Raw genomic sequence first — 14,550 nt, forward strand, 5'->3', positions numbered from 1 at the left:
ATAAAATAAAAAAGTTATGGCTCTGGGAAGAAGCGAAGGAAAAAATGAAAGCGCAAAAAAGGAAGATCGCAAGGTGGTGAAGAGGTTAAAAATGGACAAAAATGCTTATCACACATGTAGATTATGTATATATTTTCTGCATGTATATACACAATATCAATTAAGAGCATAATCATGGCATGACAATACAAAGAGCTATCTGCAATGAATTTCCATCATTAGGGTCCAGTTAAACGTGGACAAGAGTTTACTGGAGATCAGAATAAAGATCAATTACCGCTAACCACCATTGTAGTTTCTTACCGTTGTAATGCAGACACAGAGAAGGCTCAACATAAGCCATGTTAAGCTTGAGGTCTTCATCCTGATGTTTCTTCCAAACTTACTGTCATTTCTCCCAAAACCATCAGTTTGTAGAGAATTTGGGCAGAAATCTACAACGCTTAATCTTTAACCACTGATCTAACAAGTGGAAGAGGTTTATTTGTAGTACTGTGAATGTGCACAAGACTGGAATCTGAACCCTATAGATTAATATCACCAATGCAACCCAGAGAGCTATAATCCAGTATACAAAGGGACCAAACAAAGACTGTAGTCATTTAAGTTTTGACCGTGATTGTATTTCTTCATCTGTTATTTTCTTCTTAATTTCGCCAAGGAGTGGCCGCTCAATGTTTAGTATCCTGGTGATAAGAACATAACAAAGAAATATGCATTGTGTGTGTTTTTTTTTCTCGTGAAACAATACAAAAATAAATTATTCACAGCTAACAAATCCATAGCATTTATAGTCTCTTTAAAGCACAGATTAGAGAAGTTCAACACAAGCTGAATAACTACAGCTCACTGATGACAATCGATGCCCCTTTTATCTGACTATTTGCTAGGGTTTAATTGTTGAGACCCCCTAGAGATATACCTTGGCGAGGCAGTAGGAGAGGCCAGATGTCCCTTTGCTATGTTTTTATACCATTTTGCTGCAGCCAATTTTTTTTTCCTACAGCAAAATGATGACAGCGCATGCGCAGTAACACCTATTGCTTGCGGAAAGATGCTACTGCACAAGCGCCGCCTCCATTTTTCTGCAGCCAATTTTTTTTTCCTTCAGCAAAATTATGTGCGGCGCTTGTGCAGTAGTAGCTATCTGGATGTAATTTTTTTTTTTCTAAACCTCACAATAGCAACAATATTATAGGTATTGTCAACAATATTACATATCAAAAATATTACCAACAGTAATAGCAATACTATTATATGCAGTATGTAAAATAGGAGGTAGGTCACTGAGGGATCAGTGACCCGTCATAAGCCCACACAGATGAATATGTAAGCAGACAACCACATAAAGCCCCCGCCCAAAGCCTCTGCCCACAGACCCCTCCAGAGCACCAGAATTTCATTAACTGAAAACCACAAATAAAGATTAAACAACAACCACAAGACGGATTTCATCACCCAGGTATCAATTTAAATCGATATAACGGCACCAACTTGACACTGTCTTTAGGTTACTTTGCACAATCCTGCTGACAGGTTAGCTTTAATCTCCAGTTATGACATTTTGTGATGAGATTGCTGCAGTGATAAGTCATACCCACAGACTGGTGTGGAACCAATTAATTGTTACCAGGATCCATGGGGCTGATTTATTAAGCTTTTTTTTTCACTTGAAAACTGGTGCAGAAAAATCATGTTATTGTTTAATGCATTGTTGTGAAAATGCCAGGTCTACCAACTTTCTGAAAACTGGGTTGAGCTTGGTGGACAGGACTTATGTCATGATTGTAACTACCCTGCTGGCGTCACTGCATGGCCTTCCATTCCCCGCACATCAACTTACTCACTGCTCCGGGTCATGCTGTGAATTCTGTCTGTTGCCAGCTCTGTGCTCTGTGCCTCTGCTCTTCTGTATGTTTCCTGGCTATGTGTGTATAGGGGGGCGGCGCCAGAACTCTCTGGTTCTTATGCAGTCAGGGCGCACCTGTCTAATCTGTCCCTGACCAATCACCTAGAGCCCTTGACTATTTAGTTCCGCCACACCCACTGAAACATTGCCTGTACAATGTTTAAACTCAGCTCCTTGCTGCTGAGTTAGCCAGGTCCTGTCCTATGTCTTGCCTTCTCTGAAGGCTCTTATTGCATATTCCTGTGTCTTGGTACCTTGCCTAGTACTTCTCTGTCCGCCTGCCAGGAGGCTGAATATCCTGGCCCTTGAGTCTTGGTTCCAGTACCTTGTCTGTACTCTGTCCTACCTTAGTCTCCCCTTCTCCTTGTCCGTGGCTTCCTTCCCTGCTGTGTCTTTCCTTGTGTCCTCCTTGTCTGTGCATCTGCACCCTTGCAGCTCTGTGTGTGCATCTGCACCCTCGCACCTCTGTCTGTTCGGCTCCCTAGCAGCTCTGTCTGTTCGGCTCCCTAGCCGCTCTGTCTGTTCGGCCCCCTAGCCGCTCTGGCTGTTCGGCCCCCTAGCCGCTCTGCCTGTTCGGCCCCCTAGCCGCTCTGCCTGTTCGGCCCCCTAGCCGCTCTGCCTGTTCGGCCCCCTAGCCGCTCTGCCTGTTCTGCCCCCTAGCCGCTCTGCCTGTTCGGCCCCAAAGCCGCTCTGCCTGTTCGGCCCCCTAGCCGCTCTGCCTGTTCGGCCCCCCAGCCGCTCTGCCTGTTCGGCCCCCTAGCTGCTCTGCCTGCTCGGCCCCCTAGTCGCTCTGCCTGCTCGGCCCCCTAGCCGCTCTGCCTGCTCGGCTCCCTAGCCGCTCTGCCTGCACGGCTCCCTAGCCGCTCTGCCTGCACGGCTGCCTACTCCCCACTCCAGCCTATATCCATACCTGCACCTCCTGTGTGAACAGGTCCAAATCCTGTTCCAACATACACCACTCCTTCCTGCCTACACCTGCTGTGTGAACAGGTCCTTACCTGTCCCTTCTCATACCACGCCAGTCTGTCCTGTGTCTCAAGCCACGCCCGCCTGTCCTGTGTCTCAAGCCGCGCCCGCCTGTCCTGTGTCTCAAGCCGTGCCCGCCTGTCCTGTGTCTCAAGCCGCGCATGCCTGTCCTGTGTCTCAAGCCGCGCCCGCCTGTCATGTGTCTCAAGCCGCGCCCGCCTGTCCTGTGTCTCAAGCCGCGCATGCCTGTCTTGTGTCTCAAGCCGTGCCCGCCTGTCCTGTGTCTCAAGCCGTGCCCGCCTGTCCTGTGTCTCAAGCCGCGCCCGCCTGTCCTGTGTCTCAAGCCGTGCCCGCCTGTCCTGTGTCTCAAGCCACGCCTGCCTGTCCTGTGTCTCAAGCTGCGCCCGCCTGTACTGTGTCTCAAGCCGCGCAAGCCTGTCCTGTGTCGCAAGCCGCGCCCGCCAAGCCGCGCCCACCTGCCCTGTGTTTCAAGCCGCGCCCGCCTTCCCTGTGTCTCAAGCCACGCCCGCCTGCCCTGTGTCTCAAGCCGCGCCCGCCTGCCCTGTGTCTCAAGCCGCGCCCGCCTGCCCTGTGTCTCAAGCCGTGCCCGCCTGCCCTGTGTCTTCAAGCCGCGCCCACCTGCCCTGTGTCTTCAAGCCGCTCCCGCCTGCCCTGTGTCAAAAAGCCGCACCCGCCTACCCTGTCTTCAAGCCACGCCCGCTTGCCCTGTGTCTCAGCCTGCTTGTCACTCACACCTGTCCAGGTGTCCTGTTCCCGAGTGGGATCAGCAGCCACAGCCAGACACCACCCTGGAGTGGCACCCGGCAGCTACCTGCAGCACAAGCCTGACCTCACCATCAGAGGCTCCAGCGAAGACTGAGGTAGCTGCCGTAGTTACGCCCCTTCCAGGGTAGTCTGGTTTGTGTCTTAGTGGGGCCACAACCCCCCAGCTCGCGCCACTCAGCCAAGGCGCGAGCATGACAATGATCCATGCTGGATCATGACAGATAAAAAGCACTAGTAACCTTTCTTTTTTTTTTTTTTCTCCTTGAGCTGTGTGCTTGAGGATAGTTTTGCCCCCGGTGGCCATTAGGGTCATTGCACTGTGGTGGTTTCAGTTCTAGTTTTTCCCCCGGTGGCCGTTAGGGTCATTGCACTCTGGTTTCTTTAGTTTAGTGCATGTGATTATAAAGCAGGTTTGATTGCTCTGGCTCTGCTATAAAAGTGTCAGGTGTTGCAATCACTGTTGGTGATAGTGGTCATTTCCAACCATCCTTGGTGGAGGAAGGAGCTAGAGAGAGTTCCTTGCAGCACAGTCAGAGTCCTGGTGTGGAAGGAGTCACTGAGGGGATTTCCTTGCAGCTCTGACAGAGCTTGGTGGCAGCTATTCAGGAGGAAAGCTTCATACTGGTGGTGGACTCTGTTGCTGGGAGCAAGAGCAACAGAGCAAAACTAAGTGGTGTTTCCCTGTTTGTCACTTTCCTCAATGTGTGTTTCAGAGCAGTGGTGGGATTAGTTTCTGCACCGTCCATTTCATTAGAAAGGGCTAGGTGCAGGGCGAGCTAGGGTTCTTAGGTTCCAGCTCGGCGACAGGTGCGGAGACTGTTAGGAGTGCAGAGACTGGCTCAGGGGAGTGCAGGAGGTCTCCACGTCCCCGTTCCCTATCGCAGGGCTCTCCATTGTACCGGTTTCCCCCCTTATTATTTAAATTCACCCTACTGGAGACGGTGTATCCAGGGTTGCGTGTGTCATAGAAATTCGCCCTGCTGGAGGAGGTGTGTCCAGTCACACGTTGACCATCACATTATCACCAACCATACATTTTTCTCTGGTGAGCCATGAGCCAAGTTCAGACCAGTGAGCAGTTGCTGCTGGCCCTCACTGAGATGAGTGTGGAGCTGCATGATGTGTTTCAGCAGCACCTGCAGCGGAATTATGGGTCTGAGGCTTATCCTCTGCCTCAACTAGAGGGTCCATATACGGCTTTGGCGAGGATGTGCCGTGGAGTCCCTGCTGGGGAGCAGGACTTGCTTATACAGGCGGACGTACCCAGGCAGGTGGGTGGAGTCGGTGTCCCCATGGTGCTGCCTTGTGTTCCCCAAGGTGAAGGAGTACGTCCCTGTAGTGAACAGACTGATGAGTTAGTCCTTGGAACTCACGCCGAAACTTCGGTTATATCAGAGAAGCCGTGTCCCCCGGGTCGTGTGGAGGAAGTCGACCTGGGAGTATATATTTCCTCCTCGCCCTCAGAAAGTACTATGTCAGCAGAGGTGATGGCTGGCGAGGTACCTGAGGGCATACTGGTGCTTGTTAACAGTGGAGCAGAAGTCAGTATGGTGGATGCTCAGTTTGTCCAGACTCATGGTCTGAGTGTTGAGACGCAGGACAAACCCATAAGCGTCCAGGCCATTAACTCTGTCCCACTGAGCCGGGGGGGGGGTTAAACCATTAAACCAAGTCGTAGAAGACATTGTGCTGTATAGTGAATATCATGATGAGTCCCAGTCATACTACGTCTTGGAGGGAAATCCAACACCTATTGCTGTGGGCCCCCCTTGGTCTTAAAAACACAACCCGGTTTCAGATTGGCGGACTAGGGAAGTAGTCAGCTGGGAGCAGACGTGTGAGGGCTGCTGCCTAGGTGCTACTGTCCCTGCCATCTCTCTACAAGCGTCCCCTTCCTCTCCAATGGGAGCAGCGGAGGTGCTGCAGGAGAGTAGGGGCAAGTCTCAACCCTCGCCATTAGCCAACCCTGGGAGGCGGAGACCTCGTGGTGGAAGGGGTTGGAGGGTGGAGTTTCCTTTGGTGAATTGCGGGGGTGTGAGTGTGGTGACACAGTGGGACGCCTCTGTTGTCAGTGCCAGAAAGAGTTCACCCTATTTTGACAAACGAATGTGTGGCAATAAACGTTCAGGTCCGGACCTGTGTGTGAACGAGCATGTATGGGTGGCCACCAAAAACATCCAGTGGAAGTGTGTTGTGGGGGGTCTGGAATTCTCAGGTGATCGGGCCGTATCTGGTGTCGGCTATCCAGGGCCCGGAGACTTTCCAGCTGTAGTTACCCACAAACATGCACATACACAACTCGTTCCCCAGGTCGGTGTTTTGGAGATGTGTGGTGCCTCCAGAACATACATTGCCAATACCAGCGGTGCTCGTTTGTCATCAACCTGATGTGCAGGTAGTTGCAGGGTTGAACTCTGGATCTGGGCGTCCCCGCTGTAGGTGGCTCCCTGATGAGGAGCGGTCTTTAGGGTCCAGAGGCCCCTCATTAAGGGGAGGGTACTGTCATGATCCATGCTGGATCATGACAGATAAAAAGCACTAGTAACCTTTTTTTTTCTCCATGAGCTGTGTGCTTGAGGATAGTTTTGCCCCCGGTGGCCGTTAGGGTCATTGCACTCTGGTTTCTTTAGTTTAGTGCATGTGATTATAAAGCAGGTTTGATTGCTCTGGCTCTGCTATAAAAGAGTGTCAGGTGTTGCAATCACTGTTGGTGATAGTGGTCATTTCCAACCATCCTTGGTGGAGGAAGGAGTTAGAGAGAGTTCCTTGCAGCACAGAGTCCTGGTGTGGAAGGATATATAACAAAAATGGGGCGCACCAACTGTACCAATCACAAATATATAAATGAAGGTTTAGGTGCAGCAACAGTGGAATAATAAACATGAGAAGAGAAGAAAAAGAACCACTGCAAATAGCGCACACTGAACCAGTACAAAACAATGTTTTATTGATGCAGCAATACAATTAAAAACATAATAAAATCATATGAAGCATCCCACAATATATAACAGTGAAGTATGGCATATCACAATTATAGATTATGCTGTAATAACCTGTATATCAACCATGTGGTCCAACCTCACTGCAATTAATCACAACAACCACCCCATAAACCTGCTCATGGAGACCAAGGGCCCTAATATTGCACAATCGCTGCATGAAATAATTCCATGCATGTGTCCCTAAATATTCACTGGTTAGGGCACACAGGCCATAATAAGCCAACAGCAATATGGCCAATGCCCACAATCCAATATTCAATTGTACCACACAAAAATTACTCCAGAGCAACCAATAATAAGGTCGCAGTGAAAATACAGCTATAACCAAGTGGGTGCTACACCCAGGATCATACCCCACGCGTATCGCCGCAACCCATGCGGCTTCATCAGGGGACCATCACAACTTATCTTCATGAAGCCCATCAGATTCTCTATGATGTATGTAATAAAACTAAATATAGCAAAATATACTACATATAGCAGAAATATACTCCAGTTCATTACTGGAGTTCATTTCTAAATTTGGTAAAAGGAGTAAGAAACGTACATGACATCTTTCGTAACCGAGCTCACTGTTTATCAAGACTAGTTAAGTATCATTTTAGTCCAGCGGGCTCTGTACCAAGAACAAGAATAGTGTCACTGGTTTACTGCGACAGAGAGGAGCCAAAAGACTGCAGCATCTGTTTTTCTGAGTTTTCCTACTGCACTGATTAGAAACACTTCACCTTCATATTAAAGTGTAAATTTATTTTAGCAGTGCAGGGGTTAATCTGCTCACTTGAGAGCTCCTGTGTTAAGGCTCTGTGCACTGTTAGCCACTCCCATCTCCTATATAATCTGGGTTTTGGCTAGCACTCATTGTCATGGCTAGCTTATGCTGCATGACTGGAGGTTGTTGGTGGTTATTGGAGAAGGTGTTTGGTGGATTTATCTGAGACTGTTGCTAGGTTTTGAGTGTGTGATAATTCCTTTTCTTCTCCTACTTTGGTTTAACCCCATCCTCCACTCCCTGGTGCATTCCTCTATTGAATAAGTGAGTATTGCACCAGCACGTGGACAATCGCTTGTGGCCAGGCACGCTATATTTCACTGACGGCACACTGGGTGTAGGCCGGCGCCGAGTCCTACCCCGTGCTACTGACATATGCTACCAATGCTAATGCTTGATGGCCCTTCTTCTATCAGGGTTTCCTCCTCCTCCTTCTACACTAGTTTTTGCACCCCCTCCTGCTCCTCCTCATCCTCCATGTCCGACGTGCTATCTCCGAGCACAGATCAGCTGCAAGCTCTGCAGCACTTCCTCAGCGAAGCGCCAACAGGCTCTGCTGAAGCCAATTTGTCTAGGAGACAAACTGAACACCACGGCACAGTTATTGCAAGGAATAACAGACCAGACAGATCTGTGGCTCTCGCCACAGAACCTACAACCAGGCATGGTCATACAGTTGTGGCCAAAAGTATTGACACCCCTGCAATTCTGTCAGATAATACTCAGTTTCTTCCTGAAAATGATTGCAAGCACAAATTCTTTGGCATTATTATCTTCATTTAATTTGTCTTAAATGAAAAAACACAAAAAGAATTGTCCTAAAGCCAAATTGGATATAATTCCACACCAAACATAAAAAAGAGGGTGGACAAAAGTATTGGCACTGTTCGAAAAATCATGTGATGCTTCTCTAATTTGTGTAATTAACAGCACCTGTAACTTACCTGTGGCACCTAACAGGTGTTGGCAATAACTAAATCACACTTGCAGCCAGTTGACATGGATTAAAGTTGACTCAACCTCTGTCCTGTGTCCTTGTGTGTGCCACATTGAGCATGGAGAAAAGAAAGAAGACCAAAGAACTGTCTGAGGTCTTGAGAAACCAAATTGTGAGGAAGCATGAGCAATCTCAAGGCTACAAGTCCATCTCCAAAGACCTGAATGTTCCTGTGTCTACAGTGCGCAGTGTCATCAAGAAGTTTAAAGCCCATGGCACTGTGGCTAACCTCCCTAGATGTGGACGAAAATGAAAAATTGACAAGAGATTTCAACGCAAGATTGTGTGGATGTTGGATAAAGAACCTTGACTAACATCCAAACAAGTTCAAGCTGTCCTGCAGTCCGAGGGTACAACAGTGTCAACCTGTACTATCCGTCGGCGTCTGAATGAAAAGGGACTGTATGGTAGGAGACCCAGGAAGACCCCACTTCTTACCCCGAGACATAAAAAAGCCAGGCTGGAGTTTGCCAAAACTTACCTGAAAAAGCCTAAAATGTTTTGGAAGAATGTTCTCTGGTCAGGTGAGACAAAAGTAGAGCTTTTTGGGCAGAGGCATCAACATAGAGCTTACAGGAGAAAAAAAGAGGCATTCAAAGAAAAAAAACACGATCCCTACAGTCAAACATGGCGGAGGTTCCCTGATGTTTTGGGGTTGCTTTGCTGCCTCTGGCACTGGACTGCTTGACCGTGTGCATGGCATTATGAAGTCTGAAGACTACCAACAAATTTTGCAGCATAATGTTGGGCCCAGTGTGAGAAAGCTGGGTCTCCTTCAGAGGTCATGGGTCTTCCAGCAGGACAATGACCCAAAACACACTTCAAAAAGCACTAGAAAATGGTTTGAGAGAAAGCACTGGAGACTTCTAAGGTGGCCAGCAATGAGTCCAGACCTGAATCCCATAGAACACCTGTGGAGAGATCTAAAAATGGCAGTTTGGAGAAGGCACCCTTCAAATATCAGGGACCTGGGGCAGTTTGCCAAAGAAGAATGGTCTAAAATTCTAGCAGAGCATTGTAAGAAACTCATTGATGGTTACCGGAAGCGGTTGGTCGCAGTTATTTTGGCTAAAGGTTGTGCAACCAAGTATTAGGCTGAGGGTGCCAATACTTTTGTCTGGCCCATTTTTGGAGTTTTGTGTGAAATGATCAATGTTTTGCTTTTTGCTTCATTCTCTTTTGTGTTTTTTCATTTAAGACAAATTAAATGAAGATAATAATACCAAAGAATTTGCAGGGGTGTCAATACTTTTGGCCACAACTGTATGTGATAATGGCCGTAAACTGGTGATGGCTGTGAAGCTTGGCAATCTTACACACTTTCTATGCTTGGCCCATGTGCTCAACTTAGTAGTTCAGTAGTTTGCCACAGCTTCTGGTCAAGGTAATCCACGTTAGCAAGTTAGGCCTCTTTCACACTTCAGTTTTTTACAATCAGTCACAATCCGCCAGGTTTTGAAAAAAACAGATCCTCAATTTTCTTTTGAGGATCCGTTTTTTTCTCCATTGACTTTCATTAATGGCGGATTGTGACGGATTGCTGTCCGTTGCATCCGTTTTTTTTGAGGATCCGCCAAAAGTTGCTGTCCGTCACCATCCTCAAAGATTTCAAAACGGAGCTTGCAACGTTTTTTTCTCTGGCGGATCCTCCAGACACTCATTTAACCCGAAATTCTTTCTGAGTGCCGGACAAAAAAAATATCTCTCTCTCTCTCTCTCTCTTTCCCTCTCTCTCTCTCTCTCCTTTTCCAGGCTGCGATTCCTTTAAACTTCTTCATTTTGCGGATCCGTCAAAAAAACGGATGGGTGGCATCCGTTGTCATCAGTTCTAAAACGAATCCAGCATCCGTCCTTTTGGCGGATTTTGACTGATGCAAAAAACTGAAGTGTGAAAGAGGCCTTAGCTACAGCTTCTGTCGCCACTCTGACAGTGATGCAGCATCACATGCAAGTGTCGGCTTACGGAAAGGTATGTAACGTCACCACGCACTGGGACTCCACACTGCACATGCTGCTAAAGGCTTCATAAACAGCAGAGGCCAGTTGTGGAATACCAGCTCCAAACACCTGTCGGTATTGATAAGAACTGAATGAGTTAAATGAATTCTGCTGAACTTTATCTTTTCTTCGAGGAGATGTCTCAGACATCTCCCTTGTGAACCAAGGTCAAATATTTCCTGCTTACATGGCAAAGCTGTTGTAGAAGTAACTATTTTTCTTTTCTTTATTGCGCATGTCTGTAAATGTCTAAATTCTTTGCTATAAAAGATGGAAGCCTAACTGATAAGCCAGAGGCGTCTTGGCAGGCATCCCGAGTTGTATTATACAGCTTGTGTCTGTGTTATTCTTCTCGACGGAGCAATCAATTAGAGACATATGGTGTCCTACACCCAAGAACATCGGTCCTTTGGATGAAAGAAGTATCTGAGGGATCCCGACAGTTTCCTGGCGCCCGAAACAGGGACCTGATATAGGCACCTCTCCAAGACTACCCGATCTACAGACCACTCCAGTTACTGATGAAATTGTGAACAGCAGACCTAAACACCTGGCCAGGTAAGAGATCAATTTTTCTCTTCTCTGCTCTTCATAATGTATCATTATAACTAAGGTCCGTATAAAGGGGAATCTAGTAGAGGAGGGGGCCGTAAGATCAGGTCCATATAAGAACTCTGAGGAAATCGGGTGTGACACGCATATGTAATTTCTGCTCGAATGAGAGGTTACTGTAGGTTCTGTCTGTGCACAGCTATTTTTAGAAAAAGAGCTGATGCAAATCGAAATGGGAGAGGTCTGACATTACGGAATATAAGGCTGGGTGAACAGTTCATGCTGCAAAGCCCCGACGGACAAGTTCTCCACAATAGAAGATTCCGTGTTAGGAATCAGGGAGGTTGTTGAATGGCTACTTTGATTTGAAAGGTTGTGGAAAGTAGAAAAATAAGCTGCACAGTAGGTATTCGTTCAAAGAGTGGTGATATTGCCTAACTGGGTTATGTGACAACGTCCTTTCGGGGAGGTCACCGCCTAAGCTTAAATCAACACCCTTTACGAATAAACCTTGTGACAGATAAGAGTGTGATCGAATGAGCACAGGACCGTGAAATGAGCCTGTGACAAGATATGACTGAAGAACCCCGATAGATGGATACTTTGTTTACAATCCTGTGTGTTGTGGGAGTGCTTCTGTTCGGATGTTACATAGCATATAAGTACACGAAACACGTAGTACAACGAGGAACAGACACCCCATTTAGCCTGTTAGCACCTTAGGAAGAAGGTAACGAGGTATAGTAGAGCCTAGTCTTGAGCTTACCCAATACACCACCTAAGGAAGGGAGGATTAACAGGAAGGAACAAGAGAAACAGGATAAAGAAATGGGGAACAGTCAGGGAAAGACACCTGAGGAGGGAAATTGGTTATGTGATATAATTGAGGATAGATATGGAAGAAGTGCAGCAAGAGACCTAGAAAAGGTATTAAAAAAATTCAAGGTAGAAGGGAAAGAGGCTTTGAATGAGGATAAATGGAAAGAAATAAAAGACACGAAGTCAGGAAAAATTGCAGATGCGGGATGGGGAGAACAGGTTGAAGCATGTTTAAAATGTTCACAAGTTGCTCAGAGGGAAAAGTGGGCATATAACGAGAAGACAGGGAAATGGATACGTCCAAAGAAGGTCAGAATGACGGATGACCCAGTGGAGAAAATGCATGAGCCTCCACCCTATCCAACCCCTTTGTCAGTGCCACCACTAGTACCTATGGCTCCTGCCACAACTCCCAGTTAACCTCCACCACCGGCTAAGCTGTACCCAGAGACGCAAATAGCTGTTAAGCCACCTAGTGGCAGTGATGAACCTGGATGGGTCTGCAGTAATTGTGGTCAACAAAACCCCAATTGGAGGGAGAATTGTCTTGCCTGTGGTGCACCCCGATACCATGCGCCCAACCTATTAGCCCCTGTCAGATCACAAAGCAGACCCTTCAGGGAGATTACAGCACAGGGGGATTACGTCACTAGACATATAATTACTAATCATTACCAGCCTTGGACTGCAACTGAATGTATGGCTTTGTTGTCTAACGCCCCTGACCCGATTATCAATCCAGCCCGATTTGCTGCTTACTTAAGACAGGTGTTGATGGTACACAGAGGTACCTGGAATGACGGGGAAGATATGCTCAGATTAAAACTACCTCTGCCACTCCAACATGAGCTCTGGCAGGCTTTGACAATTAGAAAGCCAGCGGAGGATGCAGCAGACAACCCTCGCACACAGGCATCAGCAGGAATATTCCTAGAAGTCCTTGACACGTTCATGGGAGACAAACAGAGACAGCGAGGTTCACAGACAGCTGTTTCACAACAACCTGGACAAACAGTAGCTGATTTTTACCAGACATTAGAGATGGGATTTAGCGATGAGGGACTAGACCTTACCAACCCGGGGGTACAGAGACTGCTTGCTAAGTCCTTCATAGATGGGTTAACGCCAGAAATGAAATTGAAGTTGAAAAATTGTACTCCCGATTGGAGGTCAGCAGACAAGGCCCATGGTCTAAAGCAGAGAGCCATGGGAATTGAGATGGACTTAAGGGAAAACAAAAGAGAAAAAGGGAAAGTGTTTCTTACACTAGATTTGGAAGACCCGGTAGGGAGACCAAGGAGAAAGACTTTTACTTGCCATTACTGTAAGAAACCTGGTCACTTTCAAAGAGATTGCCGAATGAGAAAAGCAGATAGGGAACATCAATCTAGAAAGGAGGACACAACCGACTGACTAAATGCCACTAGAATGACACTCGATTCTAGGGAGCCAGTAATTAAAATTCAGGTGAATGGTAAAAAGGTACCCTTTCTATTAGATACCGGAGCAACCTCTTCGGTGGTCAATGACAAAGTAATAACTCCAGACCTCCTTTCAGAGTATTCGACTTTTGTCTCAGGATTCAGTGGACAATCTAGCCTAATTCCTTTTAGCAAACCTTTACCCGTTAAGATAGGACCTAAAATGTTCCTGAATAAATTTTTGTTTGTCAAAAGAGCACCAATTTGCCTATTAGGAGTAGATGTACTGAAGAAACTGCAGGCAGATATCAAATTTGCTGAAGATGGTACAGTACATCTTACTATCCCAGATGGGGACGAGGACACTCTTGAGGCTTGTATGATAATTCAAGCTCTCGAGTCACAAAATCCTGATGACACCACATCACAACCATGGGACCCAGCCCTAGACAAATTACCTGATACCTTATGGGCAAAAGGGAATGCGGATATTGGCTTACTTCCCGTATCCCCAGTTGTGGTGGAGGTGCCCGCAGACACAAGGTTGCCACAGCTGCGGCAGTACCCTATCAGTGCCCAACAAGAGGCTGCTATTGAGGCACAAGTCACTGATCTTGTAAACAATGGAGCATTGGTGTCAATTAAATCACAAGCTAATACGCCATTGTTTCCTGTCAAAAAGAAAGGAGGACCAGGTGATGCCCCGAAATATCGCATGGTACATGATCTGAGAGAGATAAATAAGGTCCTTGTTCCTTTGACACCAGTAGTACCTAACCCACACATGCTATTGGCAAAAATCCCTAGTCAATCGAAATGTTTTTCAGTGATTGATTTGTCAAACGCATTTTTCTCAGTGCCCCTCCACAAAAGCTGTTGGCATCTGTTCGCTTTTACATTTAAGGGCAAACAATATGCCTGGACCAGACTACCGCAGGGCATGCAGCATTCACCCACATTGTACATGCAAGCATTGCAGTCTGTGTTGGCCGGCTGGCCACACCCACCTGATATTGTGCTCTTACAATATGTGGATGACCTGTTGCTTTGTGCACCTGATGAAGCTAACTGTAGAATCCATACACTTTCACTACTGATGTTTTTATCAGACAATGGATGTAAGGTCAACAGAGAAAAATTACAGTTTTGCCAACCAAAAGTCATATTCTTAGGACATTGTCTATCACATGGTACCCGACACTTAATCAATGACAGAATCACAATTGTACAACAAATGAAGGAACCGACAACCCATAAGCAGTTGAGAGCATTTTTGGGTTTAGTTTCGTCTTGCCGCCAATGGGTCATACATGCTAGTGAACACATGC

The 14,550-nt window shown here is 47.0% G+C and overlaps 1 protein-coding gene across 1 annotated transcript in view; it reads right to left on the reverse strand.

Moving 5' to 3' along the window:
• CFI (complement factor I) overlaps window positions 1–460 on the reverse strand; it is a 120,501-nt gene extending 120,041 nt beyond the window's left edge. Inside the window, exon 1 of the mRNA XM_073571959.1 lies at window positions 304–460. Within this exon, the coding sequence (XP_073428060.1) occupies window positions 304–363 (60 nt within the window). The 5' untranslated portion in view covers window positions 364–460. The remainder of the gene's footprint in view (window positions 1–303) is intronic.
• Window positions 461–14,550: the final 14,090 nt, after the last annotated feature.

Source organism: Dendrobates tinctorius, unplaced genomic scaffold, assembly GCF_039654945.1.
Source record: "Dendrobates tinctorius isolate UK_male_01 unplaced genomic scaffold, ASM3965494v1 ptg000030l, whole genome shotgun sequence".
In the NCBI taxonomy this organism is placed as follows: domain Eukaryota; kingdom Metazoa; phylum Chordata; class Amphibia; order Anura; family Dendrobatidae; genus Dendrobates; species Dendrobates tinctorius.